The following is a 26,799-nucleotide window of genomic DNA, read 5'->3' as shown; positions in this document are numbered from 1 at the left end:
TCAACTTAATTTCAATTATTTAATAAGGAAAACAAATCATCATTCGCAAAAGAGTTTGATTCTAGATTCAGGCTGTAAAATTTTAAGATTAAATCTGAAAGATGTAGCAAATCATGTTTGTGTTACAAGAGAAACAACCAATCCCGGAGAAAATTTGTTCGATCCCAATGAGGGCAAGTGTTTAAAATAAGTTTCTACCGCTTTTACTTTTGGCTCGCCCAATCAGATCCCTGGGATAGGCTATTGCTGGGTGGATTTATAAATCTCACCAAGTTCCGAAATAATTTGATACTGAGTAAGTAAATTTCAACCGACAATTAAATCGCCTTGCCGATTCCATCAATTACTGTCTTCACCCGAGGCGTAAAAATTATGAAAAAATAGGTACACCTAATGCAACTTCCTGACATTATGAGGAGAGTGATTATCAGTTGGGCACCACTTTCGTTTTCTAAAAGAAAATCACAGATTTTCTGATGGTTTTAAAGTTCCTGTGGGAAAAATGAGTTGAAAAAGAAAATGATTTGGCAAAATGTACCTAATGACTATGCGAGTTATTAGTTCTTCATTTGGTAAAAGTAAAATTGCGTAGTTCTTACATTTTTTCACGATGCATTCACTTTTCTTTTGATGAACGCTGTCCTCATTAATATTTTAATATCGCGAAACCAAGCCGACAAAGAAACTGGAATGGCAATGATGCTTAGCAAGACCCCGACCATCGGCTACGTTTTTGCTTGGATGAAGAAAGCAACTATGCAAATTGCAAAGATCACCGTGCGATTAATGACTATTCGGAACTAGGTGAATTATCTCTCCGTTACCTTGAGGAAAACATTTCATCTACAAATTACTGGCCTGTCACATAATCCACCTAAAATCACAAACGCTCGGTTTACCAAAAAGAAATATACTCTTGAATGTAATAACTTGAAACATCAAAAAATTATTGAGGAAAACCATGCCCAGCCAAAAAAGTCGCCATTTCCCTAAGTAATAGTAGGTAGATGAGCTGGTGACTTAACTTTCAAAAAAGAATCATAACTTAGTTTTTCTGAATTTTGCCATTTTTCTGTTGAGAATGATCCTTCAGGCTCATGCAAAAGGGCTATCATCCTTTTAATGATAAGAATTCAAAATTTGCCGATATTTTTTTACTAATTCGATGGGTTACGCCCATTTATCAAAATTTCTGACAAATATTTCTCAAGGTTTTTAATAAAACTTCAAAGTATCAAGATAAAAACCAATACCATTTACATAAATTTACGGGTCCAAAAATCAAAGCTACGATTAATTTTTTCAATTTACTCGGGGAGTTTTTGGTAACAATTTACGAGTTCTTTTTACAAACCCAGTATCCGAGTGAATTACACATTCGATCAATAGAAATTATTTTTATCGAGGGTGAGAAGAATGAAATCAACAGAAAAAGATAGTTCTCTGCGAAAATACCCTACAAAGTTTGTTTAGAAATTACATATATTTCAAATGGTGGAAATCAGAAAATTCATGAAAGCATGAAATCTGTAGATCTATCAGAGAGAAGCACATCTTTTGCTGTAAAAGGATTAAGATGGTAATGATATCTCCAAATAGGTACTCTGTTCTTCGGATGCCACACCTAGTGACAATTCCCGTGCACTTCTAAGGAGGTGAGAAAAGCGAAAGTGCCTTCAATTTTGAACATGCAACACGCACATCCACAGAACACGAATAGTTGCATCTAGACGCTACAATCATCTCAGTCGAATATTTGTAAAGCGGAAGCGCGTATGCAACAGTGCAACACGCACATTCAAGGTACTGAAAATATAAACAAAATTGTAATAAAACTCCTAAATTTGCATCAAGAACTTTTGAGAAAAATAAGTTGTAAATTGTTTCGATATTTTTAAGTTTCGTTCAAAATCGAGAATCGCGAATAATTCGTCAGAAATTATAGATGTTTGGTAATTTTACCATTGAGGTAGTTCTTTCACTACATACTTTTTGGGTATTTTAATTTAACTGTTATTTCTTGTTCTTTTATTATTTTAATCAAAAGCATAGTTTACTCACAATGAACTGACCGGCTAGATCTCCTGGCGTGCTCCCGCGTTTCTTTCACAGATGCAGACCTCAAAACAACCGCACGCTGTTGAGCACCTCCGCGATCAACAGGCGGACTCCGTTTTTTCCGGCCGCATCTGATGTGACTATGTGAATACGAAGACTCCATCGAATTCGACTCGACAACTGCCGACTCCATGGTACTGGACTCCATTTCGAAGGACTCTCCATCTTTTGAATTAGCGCTCATTTGTGAAAAGTCTGTGAAATTCGATGAGAGCCGACTTTCATCAACACTGTAATGCTCAGCATTGTACTCTTCCTCCTCCGCCAAGCCGTTGGGCACCGACTTCATCATGATGACTGCGGAACGGTTCACCTCTGGAAAATGTGTACTATGACGTATCATCTCATTGGGATACGTTCTTTCCGTCGTAACTTTCACGCTCTTCGACATGATGTGAAACTCGGAGGGATGTCCGTTTTTAAACTTGTCGGTCCTGACGTACGCGGTCGAGACAGGGCCTCTGAACTCTCCAGGTCTCACAAGACTCGTTCTCATTCCCATCCTTGGGGGGTTGTTCATGCTGGGAAATCTTGCGCCCATCATTTTTGCCACTTTTGCACCGCCTGCTTTCGGCGGAGGCGGTCTTCTGTCCAAATCTTCCTCCATGATGACGAGGGTGTCTTTGTTTATTTCCGGCTCGCCAGTCGATATGGGCGGTATATCATGGTTTTGATTATACAGTTGGTCAAATGTCGTTAGAGGCATATCTGTGGGTGTGAAAATCGATTTATCAATATCTTTCAACTCTTGCCTATCTCGTTCGAAATTGGGTAAAGTCGAGTGCTCAAAGAAATCGTCGGAAGTATGGAAAGACGTCGTTTCCAAATCGTGAGGCGTTGTGATTCCTGGGAAATCGGTCGTCAAGTCGTGTATCTTATCGAATAATTGGAAACCGTTTCCCGTCTGGAAATTCTCACTACTCTCTGGTGTGGTCGTGATTTTTTGGTCGGATATGGGCCCATCGGTATTCTCGACAAGTTTTGGCGAAGGAGGTGTTTTTTCATTTTTGGGAAATTCTGCATTGGGACTTTCGCCTCCAAAATTAGGTTTATCAGTTATGAGTTGTGGTTCGGTGATCACGTTGATATATCTGAGATCTTCGATGTCACCAAAACTTGTAGCAGGAGGAGAGTGTGCCAATTGACCATGTTCTGTATTCGTGTGCTCTTCTTGGCTACGACTTCTTGGTGTAGATTCAATGTCACTAATTACATTGTAATCATTAAAATCATTGTTCCCAGTAGGAGTTGTTAATTCTTGGAGATTTTCATTGTTACCATTCGGATTATTATTTACAGAACTTTGAGGATCGGATGTTCTCTCTGGTATGACGGTCGTAAGTCCTTTATTATCAGTGGCCGACTCAATATCGTTGAGTCTATCGAGGTTTAGCTCGACTTGATTTCTTGGTGGGATATATTCGGTTGAAGTGCCATCCCGAGATGGATTCGTCGAAAGAACAATTTCAGGGGTCGTGATGACGGCGTCATTGACTCTTAAACCGATGGATGATGTCGGAGTTTGGGGCACGTCAAAAGTATTCTGTTGAGGAGCGGTTGTAATACTGAGAGAGGGATCGTCTGGTATCAGGTTATAGTCAGTAGGGAGTAATTCATTTCTTGAGGTTACCGATGGATTATCAGTCGAAATAAAATCATGATTTTTCAAATCCGTTGTTCCAGTCCTGGAACCGTCGAGATTATCTTTCATGGTGCCGTCATTTTCAGTGCTCGATATAATTATCAACACAGGAATATCATTCAGATCGTCGGTAGGTTTTCCAGTGGTTGTGTTCTCGTCGATGCGCATTCTATCGGATTCATTTTCAATCGTGGTCTTGTCTAAAATACTTTGGTTAGGCTCGGTTGTACCAGTTTGAGTCACGCCTTCAGTCGCCTCTTCCGTTGGCGAGTGAGTGCAGACTTTGAGAGTCGTCGTTAATTGATCGAGCATTTGCTCATCGGAGGAAACTCTGTTGATTGCCGTGTCGTTGGCTATGTCCAGTTGGCTTTGCGCCGGGGAGGAAAACGTCGTCACGGCAATCTCCTGGATCGGCGAGCTCTCCGGTTTCACGGCGGCCGACTCGGGCGGCGACGGTGGCGCATCCGTGGGCATCGCCATCTCGGCGTTTCTTTGCGTCTGGAAGGTCGATTCGGTCATCGGCGCAAGAGACGATGCCGACCTCGCTGACTCTTCGGTGGTGTTCTGATTACTTTCCGTTGTCGCAGTGTTCGCCTCGTCGGAAGAACGTTGCTCGGTCCTCTCCGTGATCACTTCCGTGGATAGTGCCATATTTTCAAGCATACCTCCGTTTGTGCTAGTCTCTTCTGGTGTGGTTAGAATTTTGCCAGAGACGTCTGCTTGTTCTGCCGGCGTCAGTTGGACATTCTGGTCTGGCGATGGAGCGGCCGAGGTTGGCTCAGCTGAAGTTGACATTTCTTGGGAGGGCATTTCCGTTTCCGGGGGTGGTTGTGAGGGGGAAGCCGTTTCCGGGACCAACTGTGGGGACGGTTCTGTTTCCGGAGCCACTGGTGGAGGCGTTGCTGATTCTGGGGCCGGCTGCGGGGACGTCTTCTGTTTCTGGTGTTGGCTGCGGAGACGTTGCCATTTCCTGAGCCGGTGGTGGGGATGTCTCGGTTTCAGGTGTTGGCGCCGGCTGTGGGGTCGTCTCCATTTCCGGTGCCGGCTGTAAGGATGTTTCCGTTTCCGGTGCTGGCTGTGGAGGCGCTTCCGTTTCCGGAACTGGCTGTGGGGACGTCTCTGGCGCCATCGTAGTTGCGGGTGGTATCGACTCTGGTGAAGGCGTTGTTGTTGAAGAAGGTTGTGAGGAAGTCTCGAGGGATGGACTGGGCTCAATAGTTGAAGTGGACGGAGGGGACTCAGGAATGACTACTGACTCCGTGGTGGAATTAGCGGCTGATGCCGTCGTGGCATTGGACGATGATTCTGTTGTAGTGGTGGTCGTTGATTCTGTCGTTGTGTTTGCGGTGTTTTCTTTTGGTTCGGTCGTGTTTTCTGAGGTGCCATTCACGGATGGTTCTGACGATGGTTGTACGGGTGCGGCCATTGTAGTTGTAGTTGTGGTGGTTGTTGTTTTTGCAGTCGTTGTTGTGTGCCTCGAGCATGAGTCGGGGAGGCTACCTTCTGGTTCAAATCCGTAGAATAGAAGGGTTTGTTTGTATCTGGGAAGCATACAGATGTCGTTCCTGCTGAAAATTAGTCCACCCAAAAATCCGTCACTCAAAAAGTAACTCTGAAACATAAGCGCACAACAATTGCTCTCAATTTCATACATATTGGAAACAATTAATTAGGTAACTGGCTGTTTTCAATGTTGACGGCTCAATTTTGGAAACAAGGATTCTGACCAGATTGAAAATTTCTGACCTTTAATGGTGCGTCACGCGCCGTGTCTTATGACATGTCGTGCAAAACATTTTAAGTTCGGGAAGAGAAAAATCAAAGCGCCTTCAGTCTCTAGGCATGCAACCACGACAGTCTATGAGCAAGTATAGTTGCATTCAGGCGTTAGCGAGTCCTTGAACTAATTGAACGCGCCTTGTTTAATTTACGTTCGGTGAAAACATTTCTATCATCTCTTTCCTCTTTCTTTTTTTTCTTCTGCCCCTTTTTTAACTTAATTTGAGACTTACGGCGCGGCAAATTTTGAGGGAAAAAATTATTTTTCTGAATAAAGGAAATAAGACAAAATGGGAAATACATGCTTTTCGGTGGTAACAATTAATGGCTGTTTCGGTACATAAATATGTTAAAAATTAATAAATAAATACTGCAAAGTCTCCTTTCGGAAACTTCCAAATTGCAAAATATTTGCATTCTGAGAGGATTTTTTGCCTGTCACTAATTACAAGCGATGTATGTGATTTGAAAAACATTGACTCATTAAGACGTAGACCCAGACTTTCATGGTGATGCCATCGAAAAAACCAGTCAATTAAAATAAGTCGCCACCACTAATGGTATCCATTACTTACTTGCGGACCAGATAAGCGTTAAAACGCGAATTAGTAGGTGCCGTATGCAATCGCGCATCATTTTTGGATGTCTATTAACTCCCAAGCAATTTAGCTCCCTTGGCAATTTTGATGACACATAACTTAAATTGGCCACTCGGTTGAGATAAGAGAGAAAAGATAAGAAAAGAATCATAACACTTGTATAATTAAAAATCAAAATATATGTCCTGGAGAAAGGTGGTCGTTGAAATACTTGAAATAATTTGAAGGAGAAAAATTCAATGACGGTCTCTGACTATAAGTGCCCTGAATGAGAGAACAATTCATTGACAAGCTTGCTGCCATAAGGTATTAAAATTCTTACCTTTAAATGCCTATGTAAGTCTCTGAAGCCTATTTTTGTAACTAGGATATCCCAGGGTAGGCGCAAAATTTTTTGTAGCTGGTATGCAGAGTGACCAGAGGCTCCCTCGAGAAGGAGGACGGCAACAGTTGAGAGACCATAAGGCGAAAAAGCCACATTATCTCTTGTCGTAGAAGATAAATACTGGAAACACAAGCACTAATTAAAATGTTTTCTACCACGAGTGAACGGAAATATAAATAATACAGTATTTTTGTACATGGGCTATTTTTTTGGAAAAGGTCTACTGGTGATGGGAGAAGAGAAATAGAGGGAAACATTTGATTAAATAGAAAGCAAATGTGGACCGCGTTAAGCAGAAAGGAACCAAGCCTCATCAGTTACTGGCGAATTCAAATGGGCAGATTAATTTTTAACATGAAAACGGTTGGGAAAACGGTGCAAACAGAGAATTTTCTGCACAGTGCGAAGCAAATTCCTTAAAATTGTCCTAGGAATCCACACAAACGTTCACCTGTAAATAATCTCTGGTAAAAATTGGCGATAGGAGCTGCGTTTCAAAATACCATAGGAGCTCTTATAGCCGACTAAAGAAGGCTATTGAAAATCATATAGCTGGCTGTAGAAAGCGGAGCAAATTATATAGCCGGGCTATACGAAGCTATAAAAAAGTATACAGTCGGGCTATAGTTCCTATCGCTGGGCTTTATACTTTATCGCCATTGGCTATAAAAGGCTATAAGAAATTGTGTAGAAATTCGTGTGCTTTGGAAATTATTAAGTTTCATACGGAACTACCTTAATATTTACAAAACACACGTTATATTTTCCTTTAAAACATATTTTTTCCATCAATTAAAGTAAGAATAATCCATACAGAGTGTGCAAACATTTCAAAATCATGAGTTGAAAAACGCTGACTCCGCGAGATTAAATATTAGAGCCTAACACAAAGCGGAGCGGCGACGCACTGGCGCCTACAAACCTAACACGGATACTTCACGCATTGCGCAATGCGTATAGTATCCCTGTTAGGTTTGTAGGCGCCAGTGCGTCGCCGCGCAATGCGTGAAGTATCCCTATTAGGTTTGTAGGCGCCAGTGCGTGGCCGCGCAATGCGTGAAGTATCCCTGTTAGGTTTGTAGGCGCCAATGCGCGTTCCGCGTTCTCTGCCCGCCCGCCGCGCCGCGCCGCAGCGTGCCACGGCGTCTGAAGCAACTATTTCACACCAGAGGTATTGCACAGTATCATAAGAAATTTAAGGCGCTCCAACATATTAAGAATGACAGGCATCCTTCAAAAGTACGGAGCTTTCCTCGCAAAATAAATCAAGATACTACGGCACAAAAAGAGAGCGGTAGTCCAAAAACTAACTAAGTCCTAGTATCCGTTTTTAGTAACGTTTAGCATAAAATTTATCGTCTGGCTGTTGCTTAATCGCTATCGGCTATGAAAGGCTATAAGAAATTGTACAGCCGGCTACAGAAACTATTGGAAATCTTACAGCCGGCTTTAGGTCTATAGTATTTTGGAACACACATTCTACTGCCAATTTTTACCAGGGATTAAATTGCCCAGCTAAATTTGGTTATAGCGGATGTGGCTTGGTTCTCATACGCAAATCTTATGTACATGGTTTCTTTTGATTTGATTCATTCATGTACAACTTAGTTTCTTTTCGCTTAAATATGCTCGGTTGGAGTTATTCAAATCAAAAGTAATTACATCTCCATTTTTATGTGGGCGGTCCTGTCATGCATGTATTCTGATGCTAAGGAAAAACGCCGTATGAACATTTGAAGGTTGCCAGATTTCTCTCAACAAAAGATTTATTTTTAGGGAAATTTATGAGTACCTTTCCTTGAAATTTTCAGATACTGTAGACTAAACGCGGACAAAATCCTATACAAAATTTGAAGGGAAATATTCACATATTCCCTTGAAACTTCGTGAGTTAACGAGAGAAACTTGTGAACGTCTGCAGGCTCATTCACGGCGCTCTTCCTTAGTGCAGGAGTATGAAGTTATGCACTGAAAAAAAATTCTCGGCGTTTTACCAAGGTCCGTTGGTACCTTTACCATCTCACTTTTTTACCTATTATTGGTAATTTTACCACGACAGACTGGTAAGCTTACCTAAAAACCGTATTTTTACCGTTTTTCTCAGGTAAGAATACCACTTTTATTGGTAATCAATTCCGGTAACTTTGCCATTTTATCTCGGTAATTCTACCAGTCGATAAAAAATATTGGCGTTTTTACCGCGTCCAGTAAAATTACGAGAAGTCAATAATTTACCGAGATTTCTCGGTAAAATTACCAATTCCATAAATGGTAATTTTACCAAGAAAAAAGTGGGATCAAATAGAATTCTTGGTAATTTTACCCTTTTCAAAGTAAATACACCGATATTTTTTTTTCAGTGTGGGCTTCAGGACTAATGGGTCACAATTAGTTCCTTGTTATTTAAATACGTTCGGTCAGTCTAATTGGGATGCTAAAAAAGAAATATCGTTATAAGTAAGCGGGGAGCAAGTGTTTACCTGAAGTACGCAAACTCCGAGGTCGTTGGTTAAATCGGCCACCGTGTCCATGGGCCGAGTGATTTTGGCGCCGCGGTCGCGGTTCTGCACCGTGGACGAACCCACGAAAACCATGGCATTCCAGCATCCTGGAGAAATGACATACCAGCTGATCAAACTCCGAACAACACCGAATATGCACTAGATTAGATTAAAAGAGCTCTTTCCACAGTTTCCCACAGTGCCCCCTTATATGCAAGAATAACTGAGATTAGTGGAGGTCGTATTTCATGAGCAATGAGCGTAACAATTCCGGAACCATGGAAAACTTTTTGAACCAATTTTGTGGGTAACAGGATGGGAAACCAAATCCAGGAAATTCAAAGATCAGAATTAGAGTCTCTAATTTAGTGACTCTAATACTGACGGTTGGATTTTATGGTTTATTCTCCACAGATTATTATGGGACCAGCACTATTCTACCACATTGTTACTTAGAGCACTAGGGCTACTTTTTTATGTTTTCCTCTTTTCCTTTTTTTCTTCTTCTTCTTCTTCCAAATTTTGTAGTTGTGCATTCTGCACATACTTGATGAGGGCGATCTAAGGATAAAGTTTGTCCAAAAGGGAATGAAGGGGGTACAGGGGAAGGATTAAAATAACTGCGCAATAGCTTAGAGGGGTCGGTTTTGCATTATTTGGCGCATTGGAAACCGAAACATCCCAAAAATTGACATATCATCAGCAAAACGAAAAAAAGTTTGAGGTAAAATCTGTTAAGGTTTGTTGGTACTGTTGTCACAGTTTTGAGAACGTTTCTTTTCAAACACTCATAATATCATTGATAATGCAAACTATGGTTGGAAACGCTGACCCAATGTTTTTTAAAGTAAATTAGGTACGAAGTTTTGAGCATCTAAATGGTAAATCGATATTCTTGACCCTTAATTGGCAATCCTGCTAAACGAAAACAATATAATTTTGAACGAAACATTATATAATTTTGAACTTAAAACACTTTTGCCTCTCTCCGTCACAATTTTTTTTTTAAATGTTTTGTCATCTGCACACAATAATGAATTAATGGAAAAATAATAGCCTATTTTCTCCTGAAAAGTAACTAGAAAGGAAGTATTTATGTGTCAAAATCGGTTCCATGTATGTATGCATCATATGTACAGTCATCGTCTCACGGAGAGCAAAGGCGTTGAAATTTTCAGACCCAGAGTGAGACATCGTGTAACAAAGGACAGTGTGTATGTTGCCTTGCAAGAGAATTCATCAATGGCTAGGCATATAGCCTTAATGATCAATGAATTTTTGAAATTCATTATTCTTCGTTTATTTAAGTATCGTATCGTTATCTTGTCCTCTTCAAGTTCGTGTAGCTCACTGTAATTGCTTGAAGTTATGTAATTTTCCGAAAGAACCATGAGTGTAAGTAGACGCAACTGAAGATAAGTTAATCACTCAAATTTGTCTCTGACCTACTTCAATCTAACATTAAAATCAACAGATTTCGTTGTATCCATTCAGTTATTTTTAAGCGTACCAGAATGTCTGTGAACAATACGAGTTCCTGCAGAGGATGTTAAAAGTGTATATTTTTCATATTTTTGGTTAATCTATGAAAAACTGAAACATTTAGTTAACATGTGCGGAATGGTATCGGCAACTAAGCACGAAGAGATGCACTTGTAGAGCAACTGTCCCGCGCTATCTTGTCTTAACTCTTTCTTCTCTCTCTTTCTGATAAACATACCTCTTCACTTAGTCGAGGAGTTCCATGTCTATGGAATCCGCGAGGAACAGTCATATTTTTTAGTTTTGCCTGCCAATTGCCATCGTATGAATTTATATATTTTCTAGTTAAAATTTTACGTTATACGTACAAATGCGTGCGGAATTCGCAATGTGCCTGGATTAAGTGATTCATTTTGCCAGATACTTATTTACGACAAAGTGAAAAGACCTCATCCAAGATGGGAGACGACTCCAGTGAGAAACCACCGGATAGAATCTCAAAACCGGTAAGAACTATTATACTTACTTATCATTGTAATCATGAGTATGGATTTCGTAAACTCAGTATTTTACCCTCTTAAAATTAGTAGGTATTCACTCGATACATTTTCCTTGTTATTATTGGTTCTCGTCAAATTGATGTTGAGTTTGCATAAACGGTCTCATTAGATAATACCTTATTAGCAGCTGGATAAATTAAACAGCACTATCCAACACACTCTAAGCTGCTTCGAAGGAAGATACGAGGATATGGCAAAACTATACAATTCCTCCTTTAAGACAAGGGGAATGAAGATTGTGTAGCGCATCCTGCTAATAATTCGTGACCTCTAAGTCTACTTTATAAGGTTAATAAAATTTAGGATTATATGTGATGTTCGAGAACACTATACAATATACATATAGGCACGAAAGTTACAATGGTTACTGCAATTTTAAAAGAATTTATCAATATGTAATTTCCAACGTCCTTATGCGAACTTTAGAGTCTTTCGGCAGGCTTTGAGAATCGGGGAACGTATGTTCCTGTGTATATGTGCCAAAGTCCGGAACATAAACAAGTTCAAGAGCCACGACAAGAGTTTAGGATGGATTAACAAAATGAAAAAGTAGGATTTGAGAATCAGGAAACAATATTTTGAGGTTTAAAATCAATGTAACTGTAGAATGTCCCTCTGCAAAGAGGCACATGATATTGATGTCAATTCAGACATTATCATTCAGTCTCATAAAAAAATGTTTGCAGAAATGAAACAAAAGAAGCAGAGTATTAAAGCTTTTCTTTAAATTAAAAATGCGACACAACGACGCATACCAAAATTAAAACGTATTATTCGTTACTTCATCTTCATCTACTTTTGTTAGATCAAATATTATGATGTTTTGATCGCAGTTGATGGCAGCGGTGGCTAGCTATGCATGCCAGTTCCAACTTGGTGCTATCCTTGGCCAGTCCTCCAACATGTTGCCTCAACTCCAAGCCGCGGACAGCCCAATACAGATCGACTATGATTCTGCCACTTGGATTGGTAAGATGCGAGCTCTTCCAAATGACAATTGCAATATGTTACCATGCCTTAAATTACCGTCCGTGGTTGAAATTGAACAGCGGAGCTGTGAGCTCTTCGTTAAAATTTAAGTAATGTGAATTGGATGACGATAATCAAAGTTTCCTGACACATAAAAATTGACATTTGCCTAGAATGATGCTTTTCAGTTGGGAAATAATGATAAGTTATGTTGGAAATTCAAGGAGCAAATACAACAATTGTTAATTTCTGAGCCCAAATTTTCTAGAGAAAAATTTTCTTTAGCGGACGGTTTACCTCATTCAATTACTGACCACAATTTTGCACTGTTAAAGATCGATAGCTGGGCCTAAATTGCAGTAAAACAATCTCAACTTGTGAGAACTTTGAGGGTATATTATTATTTACCGATTTTTAGTTGCTTTTGTAGTCACAACTCGTAAACTTATCTAAAAGGTAAACCCAATGTGCGGCGGTGCGGCTATTGCAGCCGGCATCGAATAAAGGAATACACCAATCGATTTAGAAAATAATAATATAAACATGAGCTGGGCTCAGGGCTAACATACGTAAGTACTTAAGTATACATCACGCGAAATATCCAACGCAGGACACATCAAAGTAAATTTCGTTGGTCTTTAAATTGCAGCTAGCATGGATGTTCTGGGTACACCTATCTCCTGTCTTCTGTGTGGCCCATTGACCGATAAAATGGGACGAAAAGCAACAATAAGGCTATTTCTGTTATTATCAGCCGTAGGACATGCTATCGTCGGAGTTGCTTCAGACGTTACAGAAATTCTGATTGGAAGATTTTGTCTCGGCATAGCTGCAGGTAATTAAATATAATTTTTTCAGCTTTAATTATAATTTCATTAAGCTATGAAAAAAAACAAGCAGATATATTTTTGCTTCGTTATTTTCTCATTTCTCCAACTAAGCTTATGGCTTGAGTAAATTTTCAATGACCAAGGTTAAAATGATTTAACACCCCGTGGCGGTAAAAATATCTAATATGGAGGCGGTTTGTCGTAAAAAAAATCGAAGACGGTATGGAGTGTGATCCGCGAAAGGGGCCAAATATGCGCGATGAGACGCCGAAGTTCTGTATCCTTTGCTCTAGTTCTAATTGCAAGGCTGTAAAAGTAGCATTTTACGTAGAAGTTTTTTTAACGTAAATTTTAAGTGTAAGCCATGCAACATCGCTGTAAGAGCAAGGAAAGTTAGAGCGCCTTCAATTTACTGTATACGCAATATCAACATCCTTTAAGCACGAATAGTTGTATCCTTGCGTTACGGTCAATGTCGCGTCTCATTGGCCGAGGAACTAGGAGTTTTGTCTGATGTCACCAAAATAAGGTGCTGGTTGACTATTGGTTTACTATCAACAACCAGTTAACGATTCCTGTAACTGCGGTTGGCAATTTAATTGAGATTTTCTGCAAATTTAAGACTTAATTTCTCAAGAATCAGAAGAGAAGCGAGAAGAAAAAGCAATATCTAGGAAAAAATTCAGTGACTCGGGGGTACTTAATGCATCACCACCCTCTTTTAATGATGCTTTTTATATAAGCTTCGAGAATGAGTAATGAACAAATGAGGAAATCTATGCAACAGGTAATGACGCATACACTTTGCAATATGTTGATAAGATTGTGTGACTCGATGCACCATATGCAGGGAACAACTTGAAATTCCAATTGAAATTTCTTCCTCTAAAATCTTATACAAGGATCGCCCAGAATCATGGCAGAAAACATTTTATTCATAAAAAATTGCAAAATTGGACGTATTTTCTTTGATAAATCAGTGAGCCTTCACCATAGCACATGAAAAGGTCGCAGGTCAAATTTGGTGTAATCGTGAAATCAGAACGCTAAATCTTCTTTATATGAATTGTACTCTGTTGTCAACGAGCTGCAAGTTCAGGATCACGTACATCAAAGATGCCGTCAAAGGCTACACAAACTGCACACTTTCCTGAAAGGAAAACTTTCTACGGAATTCCTTCCCGCACGGGCGGGATAATGTGAAGGATTATGAACGATTCAAGCAGAGTTGACGACGACACTTCAATTGACTGATTTTTTTTTCGATGCAGCGAATATCAGAGTAAACAGGATAAATATTGCAATTTTTTTTAGTAATAATATGTGCTTTTCTATGTTGAACATGACATTAAACCAACCTCAAGTCAGTTCTTTGCGATGAGTAAGTGATGCGGTGGCTCACATGTGCCGTGCGGGTCGGAAGAGCCGCTCAACAGTAAAAAAAAACCGCTGTTTGCGATAAGCCATTTCAAGATGTTGTATTGATAGACACTCACTGAGCCAATGGTTAGGAGGTGACGAGAATCGTAATCTGGTTGTTGATAGTATAACCAGCATATGACGTCGTGACATCGACCCTTTAGTTTCTCGACCGATGAGAGGCGACACGGATCGCAGGACGCTAGAATACAACTATACGTACTTAATGGATGTCGGTGTTGCATAGACGGGAAATTGAAGGCGCTTTAAATTTTCTTGCCATTGCAGCAAGTATTGCGCAGTTTGTGGGACAAAGTTTAAGGATTAGGGTCCAAGAAAGTTTAGGGGTTTATATTTGGACCACATTTTGCAATAAGGAACCACTATTTCTGGCTTATTTCAGAAACAACATGTATGGCATTGATTTCCCTATGCAGAGAGGTGATTTTTATGGAAGAGCTAGAGATAGTGGTTCTTTATTGCAAAATGTAATCCATTTATCGTGAAGAATAGCGAAAATGAAATAATATCGTGGTAAATTTAAAAACTTCGGCGATATAGCTACATTCTGAAAAAAAGTACACAAAGTTATGATAAGCTACACATCAATCTATCTCCAATACATCCATTTTAGAAGGAATGCATATTTTATTAAGTGATAAAATATAAGTTAGGATCAATTGACAGATAGCTTACACTTGCTTGCAAAATGTTTCTGAAAAAAAAGGAGAAATAAAAAATCGTTACGTGTACCTATGCAGAAACTTTGAGTGGTGAGTTGGTGAAGTCAAGCGTTATGATCGCAAAACTTGGTCCATCTCGCCTTACGGAGTGGCGCGTCAATGTATTCAGTCACAAAAGCTGCCAGGAACTGCAATGTAACCGAATAAATGCTCATGCATGCAGCCAGTTGAAAGGCTTGTAGCGGAAATTCCTGTGTCGCTAGTCTACGAACTGCTCACTCTCTCTCTGATCTTATGGATAATCAATGCATTTCGGATTATTCGGCGGATAAACTAGCAATCAGTAAATGTAGACAACGCTGTCATGCGCACGCATTGGTGCGTATAAGGCTGGCCTCTGACAGCGTTTTTCGGCAATGCAATTGATTACCGCAACGATGAGTAGGCAGTTAATCTGACTTCCTCAGATTATTCACCGCAACTAACTTACCGAGTTTCGAGTCTATAGAGTCTTTCAGTTTGCTTATTTGTCGATTTAGTTTCATTCATCTGTTAGAATGCGGAAAAAAAGTTCGTTAGGGTGGATGGCTGCGGCAACTGATTCCCCAAAAAAGTTTTGTGGATTCAAGACATAAGTAAAGGATTTTTGAAACACCACGCTTGGCCATGATGTGCAACAACTGGTTGAGAAAAAAAACCGAACTAGGTAAATATGGGAACTGGGTCAAATATTTTCTAAAGCTTGGAATCCGTGTAAAATCGCAATCAGACCGTTTAACTCAAATATGACGAGACAAAACACAGATTGTGTATGATCTATCATTAATCTGTGCTTTGTTTTATCATATCCGTAACTAATGCTATTCTAATATGCGGTTGATAAATAAACTCCGAGATTTAGATATTATTTTACTAGGACGCTTCATATTTACCTACTTTGTTTGGAAACATTTTTTAAAGGTGCAAATTGTGCACATTGTTCCGTAGGTATATTGTAAAAGAATATCTAAATACCTTCACTTCATGCACTTTTTAAACGGGGATTCCCTCTAAATGGTTTTATTTTTTGAAGACAAAAGGTGTTATTCTCAGGCCACTCACTGCATTCCCGTTAAGTGAGAGGAATAGTTGTACAGTCTTAGCAACTCCTGATGGCACTTGCCAGGTGCCAATTCCACTCTATATTTGCTTTGAGTAAATACCAGCGTTTAACGGTTATGAGGTGTGAAACGTTAAGTAGGAGGAAGAACTGAGACTCGAGGAAGGTCATTGTTCTCAGATTTTGCAGATAATTACTCCTGATCGAACAAGACATTGTCGTGACTCTTCAGGCTCAACTCGATTCAACTTTCGATAGCTGATAACATCTCTGGATCAATGACTCATTTTCAGGGTCGTCGCCCATGTATGAATTCGTAATCATGGGAAACACATTGTAAGCGGCGGAAGTGTAAAATATTATTAATTTCTTTCCAGCAGCATGAAATATCAGATACAGTGACACTTAAACGACAACAGTCTTAACTTGTTTTTTTACTTTTTATTTGAATGAACGATATAACGCTGGCGAAACTGCGAAAGAGCGCTACCTCGGAAAATGCGATTTTTCAGGACGGCAAAAAAATTCGCGTCAATAGAGGGGAAATAATTCTTGAGGATGGCTGGATAAGATGGCTTTTTAAGGTTTTATCGGTGAAAAATTTGTTGAAGTGTCAAAAAATCTGGCAGAAATAAGAACCCAGATTTGCATTATCGGCATAAAGAACTAACAATGTATCCCGGGATACGCGAATTTAGCATCAAGCCTCTGAGCAAGTTTTCCGCCTGATTCAATCGAATCAAGATCGGACAATATGTCCGGGAGAACATATTGCTTAAAACTTAGTGGAGGCATTTTACAAGTCCTAGAGGATCGCTGATTGCGATGTTGGGCTCTAATTTCGGTGAGTTGATAAAGGAACATTCACACAACGCACGTAGCGCAACCGCGGCGGTCGGGATGACTACAAATCGTCGTTTTTCGCATAAAAGAACGTAACTCCAATCCAAGGTTGCAAAATTGACTCAACAATTTTTTTTTACGAGAATGCATTTGTGCAAATTTTCTCCAAAATTATTTGATTTTCGTGTGGGATCTGAAGGAAAATTAAAGGGAATTTTCGGTTAGATATGTTCAAGATTCGATTTCCTAGGGAAAATGGAATTTGCGAGGGGAAATTTGGAAACATTGAAATGGGCTTACGTTCTTTTGTGAGGGAGACGACAAAATGAGCGATTTTCTATAATTCTTCACGCTTGATTTCAGCCCACGACACAGCAATTTTTTTCAGTGGAAAATATCAAAGCCATTTTTGAAACTTTCCTCATTTTCCACATAGAGGATATTCTAGCAAACAAGCATACCTGTGCTGATTCATCCTCTGATAAAAATACGGAAGGGGAGATTTAGAACACGCAAACGAAATACGCATTTTTGCAGTTTCACATCTCGTCGAAAAGTGTCATCAATGGATTTTTACATCGACAATTGGATTGTATTTTGCGATAGGAATTAAAATTCGTGGTTCATCCGGGAGCCACAAATATAAACACGTTTCCTACAGACATATGTCTGCAGGAAAACCATTGGTGCAAACGTTGTTTTAAACCGAACCAGAAATTATAGTTCCTGATTGCAAAATGTAGTCCAATTAGTTTTTATCGAGATAACGGCGATGCGTGACAATTTTGGATGTTTATTTTCCAGGTTTCGCGTTCCCATCGATCGTCTACATCTCGGAGATCAGCTCGGTCGAGCACCGGACCCCTCTCCTGGCCATCAACACCATCTCCTCTTCCTTCGGGCTCCTCTACGTCTTCATCGTGGGCGCCTTCATCAGCTGGGACATCATCTCCCTGATGACGTCCCTCATCTCGGTCATCAGCCTCGTCTACGCCTTCTTCATCCCGGAGTCCCCGGCGTGGCTCTTCCAGAACCACCGGCTCAACGACGCCATCGACAGCATCAAGTGGCTCAAAGGCGACGACTGCGACATGACCCAGGAGCTGAAGCAACTCAAAGACGCCTGCACCGAGGAGCCCAAAGGCACCGGGACCATCTTCCGACACTTCACCGGCGTCACCGTCGTCAAGCCCTTCTTCATCCTCCTCGTCTTCGCCTTCCTCCAGAACGGAACCGGTTTCTACATCCTACTCCACTATTCCATCAACTTCATCTCCGAGTTCAAGATCGACTTCGACCCCCGCTACATATCCATCGGTCTCGCCGTGGTCCGACTTTCAGTTTGTATAATGGCTTCGTACTTTTTGTCGCGGGTCAACCGGAAAACAGGCCGGAATGGTTTCCGGCACGGGTATGGTCGTCGTTCTTGGCGGTACGCTCGTCGCTATGTATTTCATGATGGGCGATGCGACGATGTCAACCGGTTACTCCGTCATCGTGACCGTGGGGTTGTTGGCGTTTATTTTCGTCTGCGGCCTGGGAGCCCACCCCTTGCCGTGGATCATGATCTACGAGTTGTACCCGCTCCATGTCCGCGGCACCATGTGCGGGGTTAGCAACGCCATCAATTATGTTTTCATCTTCATTTTCATCAAAATGTACTATGTGCTCATTTTGAATCTCCAGATCCACGGGACTGTCATCCTTTTCGCGGCCTTTTCGGCTGCTTTCGCCGCCTACTCGTTCTTGATCTTGCCCGAGACGCAAGGGAAGAGCCTCGTCGAGATAGAGCAGGGTTTCCTTCCGAAGAAACAACGGCAAAATGGGAGCGCGTAGGTGTGGCTTTGATTTTGATTCAGAGATATGGGCTCGAGAGAATTTAAGAATTGGAGACTTGTGATTTGACAGAAAAAAAGGTACGAAGAATTTTGTCGAAGGAAGAAAAGCGTTTTTAAATGGGAGAGATGCGCGAGTCATAGGATTATTTTGACGCTCCTTCTACATTAACAAACAAATATTAAGATCTGTCCAAACTTTTTAAGCTCGATATTACAGGAATTATCGTGTGTACAAATTCATAAACAGTAAAAAAGGTGAATGACACCACCCACCCTTTTAGTGCTAGTGCATGCCATGCCTTGGTTTCTTTTACCCTGGTCTAATGAATGAGGAATGAAGAAAAGTTGCACTGATGAGATCAAGGTGGAAGGAACATAATGCATGAAACATCAAAAGAAAAGGTGTATCATATTTTTTATATTTATTAATTTAAATACATTCTAGTGCTGCTTTATTTGTACAACACTTGAATAATATTTGATAAATTCTTCTATACCCCTACTTTCAACCCACCTAGGTAGACCGACATAATTGACCTGAGTCCAGAAAAGAAATCAGAAAAAATCGTAGAATTGGAAAGATTTTGGCGAAAAACAGAGGGAAAGAACGTTTTTGGATTATTTTAGAAAAAAATCACCCTTCTATAGACGTGTCAACTCACTTGGTTCTTTCATAGGTCCTTTGAGAGATATTTGACCCAATCTGCCCCTAACTGATCTTTATTACGTACATAAAATAACTAATATGTAAACCTCTTCTGTTGCATCTCTTTGAGCACCTGAACATTGTGATACGTCAATGCCTTTAAAGTTTAAAATTCCTAATTTCTCACTCTGGCCTTGCTAAGTTAAAAGCACACTAGAGTAATCGTGTCAAAATGTTCCTTATTTTTACTAACTAAAAATTTGAAAATAACTGGAGAGTTGCGATAAATTCAGGCAAACAAAGAGGGACCCAGTTCTTACCGATAAAAATAAGAGTCTTATTTATTGTAACATTCAGACCTTTAGTTTTTTATCTGAGGTAGAGATAATTTTTTTTTCTAATTATTATTTTGCGATACGATACACGATACAGTTAGATCTGGAAAACTCACAAATACGACTGTTGAAATTCATTAAATTTTGGAAAATATATTCGATCCTCTCTCTGCTAACGATAACTATTTCAAAGTTTTTTGGCTTAGAGGTCTGGATCCCCTAAAAATTACAGCACGCTTTGATTAATACTTGACGTCTTTAATGTAAAAACATTAATGCATTTTCCCAATTTCTCCACACCAAAGTCCAGAGCATCTTAAAAATTGCCACTTTTTTATGCTGATGCTTACCTGCCTCCGCCTTCTCTACTTACGAGATGCCATTGAAAAGGCTCTAAATTGCATTTTTCCAGAGATAACTCCAGGATTCTGTGCTAGCTCACATAATATCCAATCTTAATTGCTCCTCCTCAAATACGTGGGTACAAAAATTGTGATTCCCTTGTAAAGTCTGGTCTTGTATCTATTCAAATTTGTATATATTACACTTCGGTTTAACAGAGAAACTTTGGCAGTTATATTTTCATCCCTCTCATTTCCCATATGCGGGTCGATTCTATGCAAGGTCGCTGCACGATTATTGATCGTCATCGAGCGACAGAGGTGGCTAATAAATCTTATGGATCAGGGGTGGTCACAGGAACTTAGAATTGGAACTCTCTGATTTTTCAAGTTTCCCTGAGCAATTTTCAGAGAGTTCCTTAACTTTATAGATGACATGGAATGATAAAAAATAATTTTAAGATCGTCTGATTCAAGTTTGAGACGAGTTGAGGCTATCTGATGCGATGCAGAGAAATTCACCACTTTTCGTCAACGCAAATATTTCCCAACTTTTTTCAGCTTTTCCCGACTAAGACTACCCTAAAAGAACATGTTAAACGATTTTTTGGAAAATTGATAAAAATTTGATTATTCTGTGCGGAACTACTCTCAGCTCAAAGCATTACACGGGAAAAATAGAATTTCAGCGTCCCATTCATAGTTTCATAGCTTTAGTTTAAACTTCCTTGAGACCGTCAGAACTTTTTTTATTTCTTAACTTAAAACTTTTTTTATTTTTCAATTTAAACTTTTTTCTTTTAAAAAACTTAACATTTTTACTTTACATACTCATGATGTACGAACTGTTTTTTATTGATTAGCTGTAACGATAGAATCTCAGAAATCTTACTGCTGGGTTCAACTTCACTTCAAGAAATTCAAGAGGTATTAATCAGTGGACTATGGCCGATGACCATGTGTATAGATACTCAGGTAAAGAGAGCACAATCAAGGCCTAAAGCACGTGCGAGTACCCAGTGACTTCAGTTCAGCCCGTCAAAGCTGAGGCACATTGTACTTAAGTAAGATGAATCATTTTTTCCGCAAGATTCAAGCGTCCGCGTGGGTAAGCATATAAACACAATAAAACCATAATTGTCTGAGGACCGAATAAATAGAGATAAAACTAGCTTAATGGGAGTTGGTAAAACACTCAAGCGCGCCACGCCGCCAAATTTCTCTCAAATCATTCTAGTTTATGCTCCTTACAGAGGTAAGAATTATACACTTCACCACTTAAAATATAATTAGAATGTCGCAACAAAGTTCGAAAATTTTCCTTTCATGACCTTGAATTTTTTTCATAAATTCATGTACCTAATATTGAACAATATACGTAAAACAATGCTTCGAAAGGTTTTGAGAATTATTCCACCGTATTTCGCCGACGGAGAGTTGACATCATTATAATCTAGCTAACTTGGTTCCGCTTGTAAAAGTGCAATCACCATGCATCCGGCTTCACGAAATTATGCCAAATTATCTCTTTTCTCGAGTGTCGTTGATTTAATTATTTCTGCAGACCAGAAAAACTCGCGCCTCTTTCATACCCTCTCTCCTCCATAGAGATACACTTTATTACCGAGCCACGACAGAGAAGGTCATACCTGCGCTGTTTTAGTGAACGCAACATCGATTGGGAGAAAGATAATGCGAAATAGAGGAAGGAAGAATTGAAATGTTGGATGGAATAAGTATCCGTAATATACACTGATGGTAGATATATGTTTACTTGCTACTCATTTTGTTCAGACGGACATAAAATATTTGGAAAATATTTACAAAGTTTCAACGAATATAAATGGTAGGCGCCGCACAGTGGATCGAGTCAATCAGAGAGGTCAGACATGAAATCTTCGACTAAAACTACAAATTTTGAAGTTTATTTCGTCTCATTTTAAATTTTAAACAGTGCATGAAGTAGTAAATTTTACGAGAGAACCAATAGAATCAGTTTTGGAACCCTAAACGTTTATATAAACGAAGTTATAAGCGTTTGAAGTTTCCAAATTTTGTCCGACCTCTCCCTTTTGACTCGATCCACTGTGCGTCGTCGCGTCGTCGGAAGAAGAGAGGGAATAGCGAGTCGATTGTTGAATCGTTATCGAATTATCCTGATCGATAAATCCCTATCTTAGCAATGCTTTCTATCGATCATGGTCATTCGATATAGATTGTTGAATCGTTATCGAATGATCGTGATCGATCAATTCCCATCTTAGCAGTGCTTTTTATCGATCATGGTCATTCGATATCGATTCAACAATCGAGCCAAACTTTTGCGGTCTGTTGAAGCTACACGAAGTTACAGCTACATGGATTCAGTAAAAACCAGACAAAACAGGATACTTGGTTTTCGTTTGGACGGAACGAGTTTACCTTCATGGATTCATTGTTTAAAATTTTGAATAATTTGACGATAACATTGAATGAAAAATTGATTCAGAAAAGCGAGAAAACAGCTGATGGTAGATAAAGTTCTACACGAGGAAAGTTAAGAGAACAGAAAGGCCAGCGCGCGGGGGGCGGGTAATTTTAAATGGCGGCCTTTAGGCTAGCCAGAGGCACCAATGTGTCGTCCTCCGCGTTTGTCACTGAAAATACTCACTGTCCCGAAGGTAAATAAAGCAAAATAACTTATCCTAATTGCGTCACGACCCCTGATAATGATACAATCTGATGCCATTACAGGGTCATACGGGAAGGCAAGTATTCTGTTTTTATTCGGCGCAGTCTAGTTCATCCTTATTTTTCGAGTTAGGCAATACGCGCACTCCTATGCGTCAAAATAGTGGCATCGGGAAAATGTAACCGTATTGAAGGCTTACTTTGGGTTACAATGCCTCATAAATCTCGCTAAACGACGCTTATGTTTTAGCTCATGCGGCTGAAATTTTGATGACTAACGTCATCGATTGCGACGTTGCAAATCTCCACTCATATTTCATTTTTTGAGGAAAACAAACGAACGGGTTTTCTCGAAATTTTCTGTTTCATTTAAATAATTGAAAACACGAAACATTTTTGGAAAATATTTTAATGGATTTCCCCTCCCTCTCCCATAAACATCATACGATATAACATATATTGGAGCGCAATGAGAGTAAGTATACATTTTGCGACTTTGGTTTGGCCATCAAGACGTGAACTTTCAGGATGCTGATTCACGAATTATGTCTGCGCTGTCGCAATGAGTAAAGTCGTGTAGTGTGTTTAAAAACATAAAAATAATCGAATGATGGACGGGAAAAAATGCGTATCTACAGTTTGTGACGTTTCAAAGTGTCACAACTCAACGCACGGTGGACGATACATTTGTATATTTATTAGAATTTTTTGTGACAAACTTACTGAAAAATTAGACCTAAACTAAATTCAGATAAAATAATACTGCTTGTTTTGAAGTTAACGAGCTTGTTAGGATTGTACATTTTATTTGTTTGCATTAGTCCTGTGAGTATTTTTGAGTACTTACACATTTTTTTAACGTTATTGACCATTACCTTTTTTTATGTATTATTATTGTAAAACCATTCAAATCACTGCAATAACTGCAAAATCGGCTCATATTAAATTACTTGACGGTGCTAGATTCAAATGAAAAGAGGTGAGAACCAGAGGAATTTCATTGCATTGAAATTTGCAAAGTTTCATTGGAAATCGATTCACTTAAGCACGGTTACAATATTATTATTTCGAAATTTTGTGGAAATTTCCTCTGAGGGGCTTGGAGGACAAGGCACATGAGTGCAGTTTTTGTAATTCGAGAAATTCGTGTTTGAAGTTTCGAAATTACATGGATCCTTATGGCGGAACGAAAGCTCAAACTGACTTATTGATGCTTAAAAATTGGAATTTGAGAGCGAATTTTTCACAGAATATGCATGCACTAAGACTAGCTTTACATGATATCATTAACATCTCAATTACTTAAAAAATTGCACTTATAAGCCGTGTCCTCTAAGCCCTTTCTTTTTAATTTAACGAAAATTTCCTGAAATACTTGATGGAAAACATAAGTCTATAAATAATAATAAAAAAAAAGTTGTTATAACTTTGAAAAGTTGTTATAACTTTGAATAACTGCGGAGTGCTATGAAGCTTCGCTGACTCTCGCTCCTTCAATTAACAAAAAAGGTAATCACACAGGGTCAATAGCTTAGTAAAAGGGATAAACATAGTCCGGCAAGAGCAGGTGCCTTCATGAGAGGAAAAATAAAAAAAATCGCCGAGCGAAAAGTGAAAGGCTAGGCCATCGATTTTACCGTGAACGGGGTTTTGATTTCATAAATAGGGATTCATTACTTCATCGAGTCGCGTGTCTGGCTGTAATGAGGGGATATGAAATTGGGTCTATCTGAGTAGCAACGTGACATGAATTCACTCACCGAAAAACGCAAGCAGGAAGATCAATATGCATCTCATCGTCGTGAAACATATCATTCTTCGGAATCATCTAAATTGTATGCAGGTCTTCTTTCCGTTGTATTCTATCTTTAACGTAAGTATGAGCCACAGGTAACCTCGGAAATCTTTGATTAGGGAAGGATGTCGTCTAGTCGTCGGAGAAGGTCTTCACACACACTAATTGCAAGCTGATATCGAGCGATGAAAACTAATTATAAACATCCTCATTGATGATTTTGGAACGCACTTTACACTTTCCTGACCAGAAAATGCAAAAAAAAAAAAAAAAAAAAAAAAAAAAAAAAAAAAAAAAAAAAAAAAAAAAATCTAATCTATTTTAAACTTTGCGGTCTGTTCTGGGCACACACAAAAAAACACATTGGTTAAAAATTTTCAATCAAAATCATCAATCGATGTACTTAATCGTAGAATTCACTGCATTTTTACTTCGCGGTGGAGTTACAGAATAAAAAAAGATGGCAATTTTTTGGGGATGGATTTTAGGAAACTGTTGGGAGTAAGATTCAAAATTACCGCGTAGAATTTTGAACGAGTGCGTGAGATAGACACCGAGGAAATTAAAAGGTATCTTAAATTTGTTCTTTTTTACAAAATGAGCAAAAATCTTTCACTTTTTCCGTTGATTGAATAATATAAAAAAGACTACTCTGCCTATTAGGAGAGAGACGGTGTTATTTTAAAAGGTGTCAACACGCAATACTATTTAAATTTACTGAAGTTCGATATAATTACCGATGAAAACTTAATGCTTGGTTTTAATTTCAATGCGATTTTTAAGAGCTTAAAGTTAAACTTTCATTGAACCCTGTGCAGTCTTTTCAGGTCATTTGGACAGCATTAGAAAAATAACAATCCTAAAACATAATCCCTCGGTTGGATTGAAAATTGACATGCCCTGAAAATCTACCCACTTATACGGTAAGGATCTTGAAAAAAAGCAACTTTCAAAGGACGATACCACCCTGCAACAGCAACGATTTAACGAATGGTGGCAAAAAAGAGTACGTAAGTGATAAGTGACGTCCGTTGCTAAAGACTTTTCGGCAATTATTGCTCAAATTGGAACGCGTTAACACACATTCGAATGGCGAAAAAACTCCCCGGGTTCAATTAAGCGGCGAAATGACGAAAACACAGAAGCGCGGACGCTTGGTTGGAACACCACTCAGCGAACTGAGACGCGGTGGAAAAGGAAAAACAGGTGAACCTCCCGACTCTGGTCTGGACAGTCGCCGTGGTTCCGCTGCTGCACCGCCAGGCCCTTGAATCAGGAAAACTATACTTGCTGCCTTTCAGATTAGGGACTATCCTGCCGTGCTGAGGAAGAACGCCGTATGAGCCTCCACGCGTTGCCAACTTTCCTTCGACAAATCACGAATTTTCAGGTAAAATTGGGAATATTTAACTTCCGATTTTTCAGAGGATTTTGTTCGTAATTTCATCTGAAGAGTCGGAAAATTTCAAGAAAGTATATTTACAACTTTCTTCCGAAATAAATATTTTCTGAGAAAAAAGTTGGCAACATTTGAATGCACATGCGCGTTTTTTCTTTAGCCCTTGAATCAGGAAAACTATACTTGCTGCCTTTCAGATTAGGGACTATTCTGCCTTGCTAAGGAAGAACGCTGTATGAGCCTCCACGTGTTGCCAACTTTCCTTCGACAAATCACGAATTTTCAGGAAAAATTGGGAATATTTTCTTTACGATTATTCAGAGGATTTTCTTTGTAATTTCATCTGAAGAGTCGGATAATTTCAAGAAAATATGTTTATAACTTTCTTCCGAAATGAATATTTTCTGAAGGAAAATTTGGCAACATTTGAATGCATATACGGCGTTTTTTATCTAGACGCAGTGTCCATATCCTCCGTATTGCTGTCCCAGGCAGCCAGCGTGTCCCCGACGAAAGAGCTTCTTGCTGAAAATTAGTTCACGCGCAGAAAACGGGAGTCATCAGTCGTTGCTTCGTTAATTTGATGTTTATTTGTTTGTTTCCTCCTATGCAAAGCACCAAATTTATTCGAATTGGTCAGGAAAACTGATAATTGTAGCCGTGTTGCGTTCCTAATCCTCGCGGGGACGATTGTTGAATATTATGCAGCAATATTTTCAGGGGACCACCCAATAACGTGTAGAAGACTCGAGTTCATTAGCTCTTATTTTCAACGTGTGCACTAGAAGCATAAAATTATTTAAAAATAAATTAATACAAATAATTTGTTTTTTAATTTTTAGCAAACGGTGTGAGATATTTTCAAA

At 39.3% G+C, this 26,799-nt stretch overlaps 2 protein-coding genes across 2 annotated transcripts in view; one reads left to right on the top strand and one right to left on the bottom strand.

Annotated features, from left to right (window-relative positions):
- The window catches only part of LOC109037474 (uncharacterized), a 35,060-nt gene extending 8,448 nt beyond the window's left edge, over window positions 1–26,612 (bottom strand). Inside the window, 5 exon segments of the mRNA XM_019052168.2 lie at window positions 2,062–4,546; window positions 4,548–5,372; window positions 6,461–6,643; window positions 9,004–9,131; window positions 24,500–26,612. Coding sequence (XP_018907713.2) covers window positions 2,062–4,546; window positions 4,548–5,372; window positions 6,461–6,643; window positions 9,004–9,131; window positions 24,500–24,554 — 3,676 coding nt within the window. The 5' untranslated portion in view covers window positions 24,555–26,612.
- Window positions 10,592–20,293, top strand: LOC109037475 (facilitated trehalose transporter Tret1). Its single transcript, XM_019052169.2, is given in 5 exon segments — window positions 10,592–11,012; window positions 11,900–12,035; window positions 12,685–12,870; window positions 17,714–18,510; window positions 18,512–20,293. Coding segments are annotated over 5 exon segments (1,401 nt in total). The 5' UTR covers window positions 10,592–10,964; the 3' UTR covers window positions 18,746–20,293.
- Window positions 26,613–26,799: the final 187 nt, after the last annotated feature.

Source organism: Bemisia tabaci, chromosome 5 (genome assembly GCF_918797505.1).
Source record: "Bemisia tabaci chromosome 5, PGI_BMITA_v3".
Lineage (NCBI taxonomy): Eukaryota > Metazoa > Arthropoda > Insecta > Hemiptera > Aleyrodidae > Bemisia > Bemisia tabaci.
The sequence above is the reverse complement of the archived record's forward strand: the minus strand, read 5'-3'. Positions and strand labels throughout refer to the sequence as shown.